The sequence below is a fragment of the Equus przewalskii genome, chromosome 8 (genome assembly GCF_037783145.1).
Source record: "Equus przewalskii isolate Varuska chromosome 8, EquPr2, whole genome shotgun sequence".
Taxonomy (NCBI): Eukaryota; Metazoa; Chordata; class Mammalia; order Perissodactyla; family Equidae; genus Equus; species Equus przewalskii.
The window spans coordinates 59,002,189-59,020,885 of record NC_091838.1 but is presented as its reverse complement, the minus strand read 5'-3'; the positions used below and the strand labels follow the sequence as shown (position 1 = coordinate 59,020,885).

At 40.3% G+C, this 18,697-nt stretch overlaps 1 protein-coding gene across 7 annotated transcripts in view; it reads left to right on the top strand.

Annotated features, from left to right (window-relative positions):
* The first annotated feature begins 1,080 nt into the window (after nt 1-1,080).
* CSMD3 (CUB and Sushi multiple domains 3) overlaps nt 1,081-18,697 on the top strand; it is a 1,172,992-nt gene continuing 1,155,375 nt past the window's right edge. For 2 of the 7 annotated variants that reach the window (XM_070630871.1, XM_070630869.1), the window contains exon 1: nt 1,081-1,673. In XM_070630871.1, coding sequence (XP_070486972.1) covers nt 1,496-1,673 — 178 coding nt within the window. In that variant the 5' untranslated portion in view covers nt 1,081-1,495. The remainder of the gene's footprint in view (nt 1,674-18,697) is intronic. The other 5 variants (XM_070630875.1, XM_070630872.1, XM_070630876.1 and 2 more) reach the window with 3 other exon arrangements.

Sequence of the window (18,697 nt, the reverse complement as noted above, 5' to 3'; positions counted from 1 at the left end):
CCTTGCTCCCCTGAGCCAGCAGCTCCATATCGAGCCCAGGGACAAAAGCTGGCCAGGGTGATAGTGTGGTGTACGGGTCGGGAGCCATCATCTGTGGGCAATGCGAAGAGCTGCAAACCCAAATTGGTCAGTCCTCTTGACCAAGTCCTGTATTTTTTCCTGTGGGTAGTTGCTAATCACTCTGGTAGCCTTCGGCATGCAAATGGAGCCAGAAGCAGTTTTAATTCTCTCTTCCAGAACTAGCGCGGCAGCCCTCCCCTTTCCTCAGATGGGATCAGATTCCCGAGAAGATCAGATCACCAATACCGCGCCTAGTCTAAGGAAGTTGCTGGTTGTAAAATCTAGGCCAGGACCAGCCGAGAAAAGTGGGAAATTGACACACAGGAGCAGAACATGCTGGTCTCAGGACGCAGCTCCGCTACGCCGTGGGATGAGGGAATAAAGATCCCTCATAGATGTGAAAGAGAAGCGGTGACTCACCGCTGGCCAGTAGATGGCGCAAGAACTCTTTCCTTGTACAATCTTAACCCTTGAGGGGTGTGTGGGGGGGGGGGCGGTGCTGCCAAGTCCAGATGTATAGGTACATATATTTTCCGTTTTGAAAGAAACCTTCCATTTACATATTTGGGGTCGATTCGGAATTAAGATAAATGGGTCTGTTCTAGATAACTACCACAGGTAAAGCAGTTTAGCTGCGGCACACATCAGCTGAAAAGGGGTAAGGAGGATGAAAGGGCGAACTATTTAGGGAAAGGACTCTCTCCACCCCATCCCCGCCCTGGTCAAGGATGAAGTCGGTTTACCGAATCATAAAAACTCGGTTCCGAGTTTACACGTAGGCGTTTGAATATGTAAATACATGTGTGCAAATACATTCTTCTCTGTGATCTCCTTTTCAATTAAATCACAGGATAATAAATGCGAGACGCCTGCCTGAAATATACTGCAACTACAGTAGTAACACATATCCCATTATAACGACGTGGGCATTGATGAAGTCCGGTTCTTTATCATCACGGTGTTCCCAAAATCAACGCAGATCCTCGGATTAAAATATTGCTTTAAAGCGCTCGTATTCACAGGCTGCAACGGAGAGCTCACTAACACAATATTTCTTGGGCTGCTTTTACAGGCAGAATTGATCTATTCAGGGTGGGGGGGAGAAAAAAAAACAAGCCCCTCAATTTCAAATATTGTGGGGAGTTTGTCAGAGAGCGGAGCTGGGCTATAAGAGGCTCACTAGTGGTTTCTGGTGGTTGCTATAACGAGCTAGAATTGAGGTAGATTTTGGCGGAGGGGAAAAAACGCACAAGAAAAGACAGAATCCAGAGTAGCGGAGACTTTGTGCCCCCGTTGGAGAGATGGTTGAGTCCTCGTCAAGGTTGCTGTGGTATCCCAGAAACACCATTCACTCCGAGCTGTGACCGCGCACCAACAACAGCAACAACTCCACTGCGCCGGGCTGAGGAGCAGGAATTAGGAGCTCGCGAATAATATGAAAGGGATCCGCAAAGGGGAAAGCCGAGCAAAGGAATCCAAACCCCCGGAGCCTAGCACTAGAAGATGCGCTAAATGTGGCCGCCTAGACTTCATCCTGATGAAGAAAATGGGGATTAAAAGTGGATTTACGTTTTGGAACCTCGTCTTTTTATTGACGGTGTCTTGTGTGAAAGGTAGGTCTGCTTTCGGGGTCCCCTCTGCTTTGGATGGAGGCGAGCCGACTTGTCGCCGGAGAGAAGCTGGTAGCTTACTTTGCAATTTGCAGTGATAAAATAATCATGATAATACTGAAGAAGGAGTTGATTCACAGCTCCCCCCAACACACACCCCGAGATAGGAAATGCATTTTGCTTGCCAGATTTGGCGTTCAATGCGGTGATTGAGCTTGTGCTCAATAAATATTCTTGCAGTATGCTCAAACGAATACGTGAGTTGATTTGTATAGCCTCTAACTAGTGGATATCCAGGCAGAATTCCTCTGCAAGACTTTTCTTGGTGGTGAGGATTACCTTGATTTCTAGTCAAACCAGTGGGGTTTGATGCTTGAGCAAGAATATTTATATTAAAGACATTCGTTTAAATGCTTTTTAACCCTTTCAGGTAGGAAAGTTACCGACATGCTGGGAATGTGCTGATTTTAAATGCATTAGGGCACAAGGGTCTTCTGAGCATCCCCCCCCCCAACATGAATGTCTCTGCATGCATCTGTGAATTATTTCTACGCGAGCTCTTATGCGTTGATAAATGGTAGGGGAGCTTCCCTAGGTCCTGTGGTAGAGGTTTGGCTTTAAAATGAGGCTTTAAAACGGTCTGAGAAGCCACGAAGTGTAATGATCCACCTTTGGGGATGAATGAAGGTAGAAGGAAAGTCATTAGCTGACGACCAAAAAGAAAATCTCCAGCAAGTCTCAGCGTTCAGACAGGTAGAGTGAGTGTCACATGCACAGACGAGGGGAGGGGGTGGGTGGGATGTAGAATTTGTTCCTAAGCAGGAAGGCAAGGGACAGTCAGGATCATTGGAAGGAAAGCTGTGCTCGGGGAGAAAATAGATCCCCAGGTCTGTTCCACAACTTCTCCTGCACCCTGCTGTCCATTAATTGCTGCAAAGAATACTCAGGAGGTGTTTATGACTCATGCCATCATTTTTGAACAATCACCTCCCCATACTCATGGCAGCTCTCATAGACGCGAGAGATGTCGCTTTCACTGAAGCCAGTTTCAAATCCCTGGTGTCTGTGTGTCAGGGGGTGGGCAGTGGGGGGAGTTTTGGCCCAGGCGCGCCACGGCTGTCAACACAAACTGGACGCTTCTTCCTTTGTAAAGGAGTGCCTCTCTGAACCGCAATCGGGCCGCGTCTCTATGAAACAGTTTATTGTCCAGCTTGCAGCTGGCTGTCCCCCCACAGAAGGCAGCCCATTTGCATTCAGTGGAAATGATAATTCATGTTTTGGGTGGAGGGAGCTGGAGGGGTTACCTCTCTCTCTCTCTATTAGGACCAATGATGGGTGACATGTCTCAAATTTTAATTTACATGCCTATATGCCAAGAAGTCGCGCCTGGTTTCTGTGGCAGCAACTGCCTGGTAAACCTGCTCCCTAAAGCTTGATTTTTTTTTTTTTTCTTTCCTGGAGCCTCAGCGCAGCTCTAAGCCAAAACGCTTGCCCCAAGCGGCGTAACTACACTGCCTAGGGCACAAAACGCGTCTCGGGCTGCTTACAAGGGGTTTTCATAGCCGGCTCTGCGTGTTAGGAGCCTCGCATTTATGCTTAGTTCGCCTGCCCCTGGGAGTCGGTGGTTAATGGATGGCCCTAGGGCTGCCTGCTAGACGCGCGCTCCGCGTGGGGGAGGCGCAGGGAGCCAGCGAAAGCTCCTGGTCGGGAAAATGCTAGAGTGGCTCCTGCTAGAGGATGACCGGGGGTTAAGTGCGAGTTTTCAGGTGATACCTGTTGAGCCAAAACACATTCGAGGGGCAGAAAAGGGGAGGGAGTCTCCGAAGCAGGGCGAGCAAGCGCCTGACAAACACGGAGCCACGCCGCCTGCAATAACAGCCCGGCTGCCCGCACCTACCGTATTGTCCGAATAAGACGCGCAGATAGAAAGGAATGGCGCGTTAATTTGCTTTAAATGGCGCTGGAAACCGGACCCCTCTCTTCTGCTCACAGCTCCCGGACTTTGGACTCAGATAATCGGTCTCCACTGAGTATATTCCAGTTTGGGGGACATTGGGAAGAAGGAGTGTGTCACACTCTGCTTTGGTCCTGTCCAAAATCAATTTTCTACGGACTATTAAAAAAAAATTTTAATGGTAGTAAGGTTCTTCATTGTCACTTATCTGCCACCTGGAAGGCATCTTCTATATTTTACCACTTGGTACGCTGTCCTCAAATTCTGAGAAGCAAACTTACATAGGCTGTACGCTTTAGACTTTTTCCCTATCACCGGGCAGTGCCAATTTTGACAGGTGTGTCTTCTTTCCCTTCACCTTATTTTAATATCACCTGATTCTGAAGGCTTTCTTAAAACTGAGATTGCTGCAGTGACTTAAATGCTGTTTCCCCCAATGTCTATGCCTGCTTTTGTCTTCCACACTATTTCTTTTGGACTCTCAGGCCCAGGGGAAAGCTCAGAATGGGGAGTCGTTCCAAGGGCTTTGTAGGTCCTAATCCAGGCTAGGGAGAGGGATCAGAAGTCCGAGGCTCGCGGTTTTCCACGTGAACTGCTGCGGCCACAAGAATTCCTCCTTCTGCTCACGCTTTTCATCCCCCCACCATCTCACCTCTGCCTGCAACAGCAATGACAAAGAGGCTCAGTGGGAGGAAACGCCTCGGAATAGAAGACAAAGTGGCCTTCGGTAGTAGGCCTGAACCGTTCAAGTGGGGTTGAAAAGAGAGGCAAGCTCCTTTGGGCATTGTACCTCCGCTGTCATCCTTAGAAATAAAAGGCAGAGGAGGACACCAAATTGGGGGTGGGCGGGGGATGCTTAGACCTGATGCGTGCCTATTTTGAGTTCTCTCTCTCTCTCTCTCTCTCTCTCACACACACACACACACACACACACATACACATACGCCAGCAGGCAGAGGTTTTTGAAATGCAGCCTGCAGCTGCAGCGTGTCTGCTTAGGTCTCACCCAGATAGAAAGTGTGAATCTCCAAGTCGTGCTTAAACGTCCCGCCCACGTAAACAGACACTCGGGGGTGATTTCCCATGCTTCTTCTGGGGGATTCCGGGGGAGCACACAAACCGGGCGGCCAAGGTACAGAAAGCTGTGATCTCCGTCCACAGCAGGTGGGAGCCGGTATGCCCCGTTCACCACCCGGCGCCACAGCGTGCTTCCAGGGCTTCTCTCAGGACCCCGGACTTCGAGAAGGATCCATGTTTCCGTATGGTCTAGGAACTCCAAGGAGATATTACTCCCACCACAGAGCTCTTCTGGAATAGTGGGGCTCAGAACGTCTCCCCTGACCTCTCCCCCTGGAAAGGGCCGTGGGTGTCCAGGAGGGAAGAGAGCTGCCTGCAGCGCTCATTAGCATCTTTCACCGGCCCCTGGGTGACCACCCGGAGGTCTCTGCCCCGCGCCTGTCTGCGAGGACTGATCACCTCACTCCACACCCTCAAGGCGACAGTCTGACCTGACAGGTCAGGAAAATATCTGTCGTATCCTGAGAGAGCTTTTCAAAGGCGGGTGGAGTGGGTTAATGTCTTTACAAAACATTAACAACCGCAAAAAAAAAAAAAATCCACCCACCGCGATCAACATCATCAAAACCTTTTCCCTGAGGTTAGCAGGACTGAGCCACCTGCTGGGAGGTAACCTTTGTGTTTGAGTCAGGGGTCTTTGTCTAGCTGCAGTTTGCACAGGTATCCCTCCCTTCCATCTATTTCCCCTGGGAATATTTCTTAATTTCTTCTAGAAGGCCAGATTCCCTGAAATTTCCATAGACCACCGGAAACTGAGTGCCTGACTTGGCCTGGCTGATGGCATGTGCGTGTGTGTGTGCGTGTGTGTGTGTGTTGCTGGGAGGAGGGGGTCCACATGGATTGACACAGAGGAGCCTATGGCATGCCTCAGTGTGTGTGTGTGTGTGTGTGTGTGTGTCCAAGGCAGAAACGCGTGGCCGTAACAGTACGTTTGTGTTTCCGGGACTCTAGATGGACGGTGGTGCTGCAGCCACTGCTGTCGCACGATCGGGCGGAGGCGCCGAGAAAGCTCCCTTTCCCAAGCTGACCGCAGCGCTGCCCTCGCTCAAACAACTTCTCCTCAAACAGGCACTCGGGGAGTTCGGAAAAACTCGTTGGGGAACAAGTAATGGGGAATGCTGCTCCTCTACTATCGTCCTCGTCCCCACCCCAGCTCTGTCACTGGGCAAAAGGCAAGCAGGGGGGCAGCACCAGGGTTCAAGCGCCACAAGGGCGTAGTGGGACCCTAGGGGAAAGGGCAGAAGAAATGAAACAGCACGGGGTCATCCCGGTCGCCCTGTGGTCCTCTCCCAGCACCGCTGGAGTGACCAGCTGAGGGCTGAAAGCGGGACACGCATGGGGATTGCAGCGCATTGCAGAATAATAATGAAGTAGGACGACCAAAGAAAGATTGACTCAGGCATCCTGGCGGATTCCGTTCTCCCTGAACACAGCGCCTTCAGCAGGCTTTGCACCACCGAGTTGCTAAGCCAACCCAATTTACCGCTCTGAAAAGGCTTGAACCGCTCCCAGAATTCTGAGCCCAACTTCCCCTGGACAGTTACCTTGTTGAAATTGATCTGAAATATCATTTTGCAGCACCGTACCATATTTTCCTGAATCTTCGGAGGTTGGGGAGCTGGTGGAGGGGGGAGTTGCTGCATCAAACCAGTGTAGGAAGAGAGTGAGAGCAGAAGTAATTAAGGAGCAGGTTTTAGCCTCTTGAAAACCTGATGCCAGCTCTTTTGAGATCCTTCAAGGAGAAAAGGGGTAGAATTACTCCATAAATTAAGTACTCTAGGAGCACAGACTTAGTTGCAGTAGTTATTATGGCTCCTGATATTAATTAGCGTTACTATTTGTGGGGTAGCTGATTAGATTATAGCTATGCACGTCTTTTTCCTAAACACACAATTGGGTGTCTACCGAAACAGTGAAATAATAAAATAAAGCAGCAGCAAATGGCGTCTATACATGGTTCTAAATATAGTAAACTCTATCATAAGACAGATCTGATAAAACAAAAAAGTAAGAGAGGTAGCACAACTGATAATGCATTGCATTCCGGTGGAAAAAACTCTACTGATAAAATGCTCAAGATCTCAAATTCAAATAAGTGAAAGGGACTAAACTTCACATCCCTTGGCTCCAAATGTACCTCTTCTCCTTGTGTCCCAAGAGGTGATGTTTTTCTGCTTAACATCAGGGTCTCCAAAAAGGGCTTCAGGATATCAAATCTTCAATGTTTCATCCAGTTTGGAAACTAACTTTGAAGCACCAAGCACTCTGTTTGAGGAGGAACTTGTTGCTTTAGGCAACAGGACTACATGAGAAAATATGCCATCTTGTACTTTGAATTTCAAAGTTTGGGAGATTAGAAGTAAAATGATTGCAAATGAAGAGATTAGGAAAAAGGTGGGTGAGATATAAATAAAACTTAAGGCCATTTTATTTTACCTATATATATACATAAAAACATAGCTTCTCTTTCTATTTCTTCCATTCCCTTTACTCATCATGCAAAGGGGTGTGTAGTTTAAGGATACAGTGGCAGTTCTGTTTTGGATTTTGGATGAGATCTGGTAAGAATGATAGAACAGATACTATCGTTAGCAAATTCATCTTTTCTCTCTCAGAGTGAGCAGGTGAGTGATTCATGGTACTTTCCAAGGAGATCAATCTCCATGTCTACACAATTTTCTCAGAATCGGACTCCTTGTAAGGCTCTCATTCTCATCAGGAATATCACTTTCACAAATGTCACTGAGAAAAATCAATTTGTTGAATATCTTCCAGTATTCATGGGCTCAGTGTTAACGGTCATCTTTCTTTCTCTCAAGCCTCCAATCTTGCAGCTATCAAATGCATTTCATGCCCTCAGGCCCTTTGCTAAGCTATTGCTTGGGGCTGGTTGAGGATTCCTAAGGATTAATATTTTCTATATAATCACAGATTGTTGTTCACAACCCAATTTGAAATCTCCTCTAAAAAGTCTAAATTTAGAACATTAGCATATGCGTCATATACCTTGTAATTGGATAACAAGGTAATCATGTGGCATTAGATATCACAATATTACTCTATTGGCTCTTAAATGCTTGCACTACAGTGATTTTCAAAGTGTTCCTAAACAAGTAATATTAGCATCCTCTGGAAACTTGCTAGAAATATGAATTCTCAGATCCCCACCCTAGGCCTGTTAAAACAGATGCCCTCGTAGTTGGGCACAGACATTAGTGTTTTTAACAAGTCATCCAGGTAATTCTCATGTGCTGTAAAGTTTGAGAACCACTACACTACAGTAAAGTGGAAAGAGCAAGGGCTCTAGAGCCACCAAGACCTGAAGTCAAGTCAAGATTCTGCCAGGAATTACCTTTGTACTAGCAACTCAGTTTTCCTAAGCTTCAGTTTCGTTATCTACAAAAAAAGAAAGTTAGAAAGAAAGTTAGAATATCAGTAGGTCTATAGGGAGATTATACATGTAACATCTATAGTGCCTGTCACTAGTAGCTATCAGTATCATTAAAATACACCTCCATGCGCAAAGCCAGTATGGACTCCCACACACTTCATCCTTACACCACCAGCGCTAACTTGTCCATAGCAGTAAATTAAAAATGTAGTATCTTTTCACTAGCTACTATTTCACTTTGGCTAAGTTCCCAGGCTATTATACATTGGAGAAACACTCTGAAATTTCTGCTTATCACCCTTGCGCAGTTACTTCAGGTGCCTGGTTCTATGGGCAGACCCATAGCTTAAAAATGTTACAGGGCTAATTTGATCCATTGCATTTCAATAATGATTTATTTTAATGTTGATCGATTCATGGACTTATATGAATTTGTTAATTCATCTTGTCACAAGTCATGGTATTTACAGGGCTGGAAGAGTTCTTAAATATCAGCTAGTTCACTGCTCATATTTTATACAGTAAATGCACATGCCTAGAAAGGATAAGTGATTTTTACTAGGTTAAAAGATGATTAACTCCAGAACTGAGACTAGATCATTGGGCATTCAAATTCATGTTCAACTCTCTATTATACCTTATCAAATTTACTACACAGTTTGCTGAGATGGCACCAAAGAAGGCAATCACAAAAGTTAATATTTAAGGACCATATATCAATTAGTACCATATAAGAATATTAGTGATTATATGTTGTTGGGTTTTTTTTGTAAAGATTGGCACCTGAGCTAACATCTGTTGCCAATCTTATTTTTTTTTCTTCTTCTCCTCAAAGCCCCCCAGTACGTAGTTGTATATTGTACTTGTGGTCCTTCTGGCTGTGCTATGTGGGATGCTGCCTCAGCATGGCCTGATGGGTGGTGCCAGGTCCGCACCCAGGATCTGAACCGGCAAAACCCTGGCACGCCGTAGTGGAGCACATGAACTTAATCACTCGGCCACAGGGCTGGCCCCAATGATTATATGTTTTGTGGTAAAATTTTTTTAAAATATGAACTGCTTGTTTGGTAGAAGACAAAAAGAAACAATTATGGAATGAAAACATTTTCTAAGATTGATATAATATGTACATCAAATAAATAATATCTTCAATAAAGTTTATTTCTTGACATTAGATGTCTATAAAAATAAAAACAGTGTCTTGACTGTTTTTCATGTCTGTATTTTCATCTGCACATTTCTCTCACATGTTCTGTATAAGACAGTGGTGTCATTGAAAACTCTGCCATAGAAATAATTGTACTATTTATAAATATTAATAATTCAAGAACAATCCACAATGTTGAGATCGTCTTCAATTTTAGTGACGTGAAATATTTTAAAAGTTTCTTTAAAATATGGGAGTAAAAGGACCGGCCCGGTGGCATGGCGGTTAAGGTCACACATGCCGCTTCTTGGTGGCCTGGGGTTCACCGGTTCGGATCCCCAGTGCAGACATGGCACCGCTTGGCAAGCCATGCTGTGGTAGGTGTCCCACATATAAGGTAGAGGAAGATGGGCACAGATGTTAGTTCAGGGCCAGTTTTCTTCAGCAAAAAGAGGAAGATTGGCAGTAGTTAGCTCAGGGCTAATCTTCCTCAAAAATAAAATAAAATAAAATAAAATAAAATAAAATAAAATATGGGAGTAAAATTTCCAAAATAATGAATGCTGCTAAATTTCAGGTGTTTAAATGTTCAGAAAGTGATTGAAATATATAAAAAATAATGAATGACTCTCTGTTTTTTCTTTTTTGCTTGAGGAAGATTAGCCTTGAGCTAACATCTGTGCCGATCCTCCTCCATTCTCTATGTAGGTTGCTGCCACAGCATGGCCCAGGAGTGGTGCAGGTGTGTGCCTGAGATCCAAACCAGTGAACCAGGACCACCAAAGCAGAGCGTGGAGAAGTTAACCACTAGGCAATGGGGCCGGCCCCAAGTGATTCTTTTTGCAAGCTCAGTTTTTAATATTCAAAATTATAAAAATCCTTCTTCCTTCTTTTGCTTTGTGTTAGCAAATTTCAAAGGAATATTTGTGACTAGGTAGTTTAAGGTGATGAGAATTTTTTAAACTATGACATTTAAAAAAATATGGTTGGATACTACTTTGAAAGGGAATTTATAATTAGAAATAGAGTCTCCATAAGTGGATTTATTAAATCTTAAATAACACTGAAAAAGTGAGGACTCTGTTATACTTTTCTGTTATACAAGTCCATCAGCTTGACTCCAGAATGCTCAGAGGTACTTCATATAGAGAGAGGATAAGAGAGAGGATAAGACATTATGTTTGGGGAAATGGTACCATGGTTATTTTTTTTTATGTGAGAAGCTCTGTGTTAAGACCTTTATATAAAGTGTGTCATTTATATTTTAAACAGTGATTCTGTCCCTCATTTTCCTGCTTTGAATTCTAGCAAACATCTTATGAGATAACTGTTACCTCCTACGTACAGATTGTTATCTCCATTTACAAATTATCCTCATTTCCTGAGGCCAGTGAGGTGCAATAAGCTTCCAGGATCCTATGGTTAGCTAGTGGTTGAGTGAAATCGGAAATGGTAATAGATTCAGGAGTTCATAGACTGTAAATGACTAAGTTGCTAATTAAACCTCTTCATTTTTAAGAGACAAATTGAGACTTTGAGAATTCAATTTAAAAGAAAGTCTAAAATTAATATTCATGTTATATATATATATATATCACAGTTACAGTAATACATAAATTCTCAGTTTTGTAGTTTTCAACATCTTCTACTAAAGTTGCCTAACATTATCCTTTTTTTGAGGAAAAGTAGACCTGAGCTAACATCCACTACCAATTCTCCTCTGTTTGCTGAGGAAGACTGGCCCTGAGCTAACATCCGTGCCCATCTTCCTCTATTTTATATGTGGGATGCCTGCCACAGTATGGCTTCATAGGCAGTGCATTGGTCCGCACCCAGGATCAGAACCAGTGAGCCCCGGGCCGCCAAAGTGGAGCATGCGAACTTAACTGCTCGGCCACGTACTGGCCCCCTAATTTTATTCTTTTAATGATTTTGTATGATAGATGTGAAAGATATTTTCCAGTTTTATAAGCAATAATAAGTGAAGTAAATGCCCAATAATACATAAGGTAAATATGTCACTAAAAGATATAAAACTGTTCAGTGCATTAAGTGCCTAAAAACAGAATCAAAAAGTATAACCCTTAGATCCTAACCCAATGCTCTTGAGTAATATTTAAAATTTGTGAATGCAAACAAATTTATGGACTTCACAAATAAAATAATATTTGGGCGTGAAAATTGTTTACCAATTGTATCACAAGCCTTTGCAAATAAATTTTTTCCATTTGTACCTTAATCTTCCATTTGGTTCTACAGAATTTTAAGGATGAGAAAGCTCTTATAACCTATCTAGTCTGGTGTCAAATAGTCAAGGAATGTGCATTAGATTTATTTGTAGGGTCAAGGTAAGGTGTTTTTTAAAAAACATTCATGGGGCCCCCCTGGTGGCATAGTGGTTAAGTTTGTCCGCTCTATTTAGGCAGCCTGGGGTTTGCCATTTAAGATCCCAGGTGCCAGCCTACATTCTGCTTTTCAAGCCATGCTGCAGCAAGCACCTCACATATAAAGTAGAGGAAGATGGGCACGGATGTTAGCTCAGGGCCAGTCTTCCTCAGACAAAAAGAGGAGGATTGGTGGCAGATGTTAGCTCAGGGCTGATCTTCTTCTTCAAAAAGAATTCATATCCAAGCTCCATCCACTTAGTCTATTTCATTCTATAAGTGCACCCTGGTTAAAAATACAGGTATCGTTGTGATCTTCTAAAGAAGAGACAAATCAGAGAAACAAAGTGACTTACGAAGCTGGAGAGTGCAAATCAGTCTTTAATCTCCCTGGTCACTGCATGTTTCTCTTTATTGGGTACTGACTTATAAACCTTTTAGTTTGATCCTAATTGGTTTATGGGAGTAAATCTCTGAGAGAAGAGGCCACTGTGCCTACTCCAAAATCCTGACCAGGCTCAAAACAGTCCACCCTGAAGTAATTGTGTAAGGAGACACAGATACATGCGTATAATAACACTAGTAAATAAGAAACTTAACATGCAATCTAAAGATTAACTTAACTAAATGGAAGCATTAAAATATACATGACAATCTACAAAAGCAAAAAATGTATTAAATTATACTTAAGTGCTCAAAATTAGCATTGCGTTTTCTTGTGAAGGGGATAAAGGGTGTTTTCATATGTAACAAATTTTTGTACTTTGCACTTTCTGAACTTTAGACTCTTAATATAAACCAGCCTTTTTCTACTTGCATTATTAAAACTTTTTGTTTATATTTTTAGAGATATTTTAACCTGTGTTTTTAATTTTAAAGCTCCGAGTCCTTAATAATGCCTTCATATGTGTTATACATGGAATATACTTATTACAATGAACACTTTTCTTTTCTTTTTTTTGATTTTTGGTGAGGAAGACTGGCCCCAAGCTACCACCTGTTGCCAATCTTCCTCTTTTTGCTTGAGGAAGAGTGGCCCTGAGCTAACATCCGTGCCAGTCTTACTCTGTCTTATATGTGGGACACTGCCACAGCATGGCTTAACCAGTATTGTAGGTCCGTGCCTGGGATCTGAACCAGCAAACCTGGACCACTGAAGCAGAGCGCACTGAACTTAACCACCAGGCAACCAGGCTGGTCCCTCATTGAACTCTTTTTAATGGGACATCCTTATTTTAAACAGTTTTGCATCTTTCAACAGCTGGATGTAGATTTCTCCAAGGTTGGCAAAAGTCAAGGATAAAAATATACCTATAGTCTGTCTCCAGGCCTATTTCCTACAATCACCCATTCTAGAGTTTTATTTAATGTTGAAAATTGGCTAATTCTCAGCCAAGTTCTGCATTTTTTAAAATTGATTGTATTGTTATAATAACTCTCTTTAGTTTATTGAAATTTTAAATCACAAATTGACTTGACATTTTGTTTTCATGATCTTGGTGGGGGATGTGGAAGCAGATTGACAAAATTAAATGCCTTTTCTTGAGCTTATTCACTTTCCCATTATCCACTTGTTTTCTCATTCAGAACTACTTAATAAAATTATAAGTTGTGTCCTTGTTATGGTTTCAATTTCTCAAGTATCTATTTTTGTTTTCTATGTAGACATATCTTATATTTTTTTTCTTTATTTACATTATGAGGGTTGTTGGAGTTGAAAGAAATGTGAAGAAAAAATGTTCTTAATTTCATTTTCTCTTATAATACAACGTAATAGGTATCTAAGTTTTATTACTGTCAATAATTTGAAAATATAATTTTAAGCTGTATATTATTGTGTGTATTTTAATATATAGAAGTAAATGTGCATCTACCTTGTTATTCTATTACTGTAGAATAAGATACTGTTAAAAATTTTTAATTTCAGTTAGTCTGTAATTTTTAGAAATGATTTTGTTCTCAATCTTTAAACTGTATTTTTGTACAAAAGTGACTCTTCTGAATCTTTTTTTGGAGTTGTAATTTGAATTCCCCCCAAATATTGGTAACGAATTTATGCTGATCTATCTCCCTTTTCTAATATTGAGCTTTGTGTTGCTAACAAGCTGCATTTGCAAGATAAGGGATCAAAGTTAGGAGACTAGACAGGAGATACAACTGAATCTCCTGGAGAGGAAACCACACTACCTTGGGTTTATTGGCTCCATGTTCTGACTGAACTGTGTAGTCTAGACAAAATATTTACTCAGTGTTCACATATATGGAGAAACTCTGAATTAAGGCTTTTTGGCTGATGTCTAGATCAAACCAGCTGAACTGATTCAAATGTTTTGTGTAAACAAATTTGCATCCAGGCTGCTAATTTGTGTGCCAACTTCCAGTTTCACAGTTTTGAAGACGATGGAGATGATAAACCCTCTTAAATGAAGTTTGCAATAGAAATGCTGACAGGCCCATGATTACCTGTATTGAATCCATGTTCACTGCTCTTTCCATGGCTTTTTAAAAAAAACTCTCATCTATAAATCCTGCTAGTACTTGAGTGCCCTTTTATCTGTTAAATCTTTTTAAAGGAGGTAAAACAGAAACTCCAAAAATCAATTTTCTAGCAAAGTGCTAGGAAATCTTTAATATCTGTGTTAGCTTGGCAGTGTTCATTAATATATTAATGAATGAAAATCAGAAATGACATTTTGAACTTAATTTTTAAATACTACCAATGTGTAAGTCTCTAGAAATCAGCCATTTTTCAATAATTTGAAGATCACTACTTATTTTTACCTGTCGTTGCATAGATTGTTGAAAACTCCCTATTTTCGAAAGACTACATTCTATTTATGTAATTCTTTCAAAAGCAAAGTTCTCAAAGTCCTCAAAAGAAATTAGAAAATGTTAGACACATTAGGTTATATCTTGTGTTGTTTCATATAAACATTACCTTAATTGTTTCTATCTTTTTCTTTTGGTTAAAGTCAAGTTTGGTTTGTTGTGCCATTTATTAGACTAGTATTATTTTGAATTGAATATTGTGGCCTTAACACAGTTTAAGTTTGAAGTTGTGAAAGAGATGGTGGTCAGTAGATTTTATTCCCACAAGAAGAACCAATGGCTTATTTATCAGTTCTGGGATTCATAGACACATTCTTCAGCTATCAATCAATCAATTATTTATTTATTTATTTATTTATTTATTGGTGAGTAAGATTGGCCCTGAGCTAACATCTGTTGCCAATCTTCCTCTTTTTGCTTGAGGAAGATTGTCTCTAAGACAACCTCTGTGTCAATCTCCTCTATTTTGTATGTGGGATGCTGCCACAACGTGTCTTGAGAAGTATGTAGATCTGCACCTGGGATCCCAACCTGTGAACCCTGGGTCACCAAAGTGGAGCACAAGAACTTAACCACTACACCAACCCGGCTGGCCCCAGCAATCAATCATTTATTGAGGGCCAGTATATGTTAAGCCCTTGCCTAGAATTTGAGAATATAAAGATGAAGTTCTAGTCACAACCCTAAAAAAAGACACAGTTTTTATTTTGAACTAGACTTTCTGTGAACATAATACCAAAGCAGTCTGGTTATTGTGAAATTGTTTAGTTCTTCCATGGGATTTTCTTTCATGAAATATCAATGTAGTTTATACCACTTTTATTTATATATCGTATGTATTTAATCTGTATCCTATCAGAGGTGAGAATTAACATCCTACAGACATTGTTCAAAACTTTTCAATGAAGTGGATAATTTTTATGTAATGTAATGTAATTTTATCTTGCAGTTTTCAATTAAAATGTTTATTGAGTCCCATCTGTTCATAACTGATATTAACTAGTTTATCCAGTATTAATGAAGATCCCACATGTATTTCTGTAGCAGTGCTTGTACAGTTATATAATAATTTGCGATCAGCAAACTGTGCTTCTTATCCATTTTTTTTTCTGTGTTTGTTCCTGCCTCAGAACTCCTCACTGGCTTGCTAATGCTTACAAATTTAAATTCAGATCTCTGCCCCTTCATTTAGTGATTCACAGGAAACAAGCCTTGAGCTAATTTACCAAGGTCAACATATGCAAAGGGCAAAACAGATAACTAAACATAAACATAACAGATTCTGTCATAGCTTTCTCCTCCTTATTTTTTTTCTTTATTGGAGACCTAAATAAGTAGATTATGTTTTGTTTTGCTTTGTTTTTAACCCGTGATTTAAAAGCAATAGAAGGATCTATGAATAGGTTCAAGGAGGAAATACTGGCATTGGATCAATGCCACTTTTGCTACATAGGAATTAAGTAGAATGATCTCTCTTTACAAGGTTAGGACATTCTCCAAATTTGATCTTGCATTTTACATTTTTCTCATTCCCCCTACATTGATTACTTTGATGATTCGTGTTATTATAATGTTTGCACCAACATCCTACTTCACAATTGCCATTTCCCTATATCCTTTCACATTCCATAAAACTCAGTTTTTGGTGATCTAATGATGATTTAAGGTGTAAGAAACTAGATTTAATATTTATTAATACAATATATATTAATGGGTTTTTCTATTTCTAAGCCTCAAAATCTTGACTATTAGTGTAAGATCAAGACCAAACATTTCCATTATCTGTGTAAATTTCTATCTTATCCGCTTTGATTACTTCAGCAAAAAACGTTGTTAGAAGCTTGAAACAAAAGAGAAATGGGTAATATGAATTATTTTACTTAACTTGGTACAACCTAAGGAAGGAATTTCCATGTGCACCATGGTGGATTTCCAACACTCTCCACAATACATAGCATTAGCTCCGTTTATTGAAATCCTCTACTAATGAATGGGAGATAATTTACAGGATGTGCTGACTTGGTTCCATCAACATCTCAAAATCCGTGTCTAAGATTCATCCTTTCTTTGACATAATAATGAAGAAAGTGGTACCTTTGCATTTCACATAAATATATTACACAATTAACCCTGCACTGCCTTTCCATTCATTTTGTTTTCCCTCGCAAGTTCTAACTCTTTTATTTTCAAAGTATTGCTGACAATTCACGTATAATGACAGTGTCATGACATGGACTGTTTACTTAAAATGCAGTGAGGAGGCTCTCAAGCTGTCCTGTCTATTGTTAGTACACAAGAAAATATCAGAGAAGCCACCTATAAGATGTATAGCTAGCCTTCGTGAAAACTATGAAAACGGGTACAATTAGTTGGGGTCAGAGTTTGAAACAAGCGATCTTTCTCTACTCAGCTAGTTCTGAGAAGGATGTTTGGATAAAATATACAACCCTGTTACACACACTTAAAGTATTTTTTAAATCCTAAATTAAATGCAATCAAAATTTTGTTGATAGTGAATAAACACACTGTAAAATAAGAAGTATATGCACTTCTTAGTTGCATATTTAAGCACAAATATTCACAATTTGTGAATCCTGTCTCCTATATTTTCATTTCCATTTTTATAATAGTTCATTTTTCTCTAAAGTACATGCGAAAATAGGCATCTCTACTTGTGATTCCTCATTTCTTTGCTCATCTTCACGACAGGAAAAGAAACTGATTTTGCTCGTCCTTTGCTGCGGATCGTGCGTGCCTGTCATTTAAGCATCTCAACTTTGAGTGTTAGATAGTCTTAGGTCCTTTTTAAATTTGAGGAAACAACTTAGAAAGAGGAAATGAGCTGGCAAGGAGAGAAAATCGGGTTCAAACACAGCCTGACCAACTCCGAACCTTTGCTCTTTTCATCACACTGAACAGGATTTCATTGTCTTTGAGGATTAAAAAAATTCCAGAGATTGAGATGAATTCTGAATTCTTTCACATGTCTTTCACATATATAACGTTATTTCTTTTCTGGGGTGACCATTTCTGAACATAGAGCAATTTATTTTACATGCTTCAAGTTGAAGACAAGGCAGTAGAAATAGGAGAAGTCGGGTAACAATTCAGAAAGGTCAGACTAGTCATGTTGCCAGAGGGACTGGCCTCCTGTTAGAGTTTGGACACGCTTTGTTGAATCCTGTATTAAGTTATAGTTTGCTGTTAGAATGAAAAATATATATTGTGGGAAAAACATAGATGTTATGATATTAGAGTTAGGTAATGCTGCCTGATACTGTATTTTTTTCCTTTTTACAAATTAAAATAGAAAGGGATCCTTAACTGAAATGTATGTATAAGGTCTCATTTCATGTTTACTTATATTCTTCTTTATTTTCAATAACCCAGATTTCGTGGAAAACTTTAGGTGAATTCATTTCTTAGAAATGTAGAAGACATAAAACATGTTTCCTTAACTCATAACTCTTAGTGAGTAAGAAGGAATATGTCAAAAATCTTAAATCACCCAGCATGGGATCTCTATACCTAACTCAGTACCTTATAAACAGAGTAAACTCAATAAATATTTGAAGACTTGAATTGGATTATTGTTAATTGAGTTCATTAATTTAGTTTAGGTCCAACCTGGACTCAGAAAAATCAATCTGTATTGTCAAAATCTTTCAGTTGTTACACGCTTCAAATGTTTCTAACTGTGTTAACAGTGGCTACTGTTGTCTATTTGGATATCCAATGTTTTCTAGGAAATAAGAGAATTTAGAAAAATATTGTATAGCTATTCAGTATGTAAAAGTATGAATCACCTTTGCTACTTTCACTTTTGAATACATAATCCAGTTTCTTTTACTTGAATGATCTGTATTAAGGTCCCTTAGCTCAAAATATCACTACCTCCATTAACATCACAGTAAGAACCTGAAGAATTACTGAGCCCTGGTAAATTACCCTTGCTATCAGAAATAATTGTTCATTGTGAGGCCCCTTCAACACATATTTTCAAATAATAGTACATCAAAGAGTAAATTAATTTGGAAACACATTATGATTATTCTCAATCTCTAATCTGGTAGAATAGAATATGGATTCTGATACCAGTTACATCCTAATTGGCCAGGTGACATTAAGTGCCATGTTTCCTTTAGGCTCAGTTTCCTCATCCCTTACATTCTCTGTAAACTTCAAATGATAGCAAATGGCTCCGTATGAGAAAGCACTTTATGAAGTATACATTGCCACTAATAA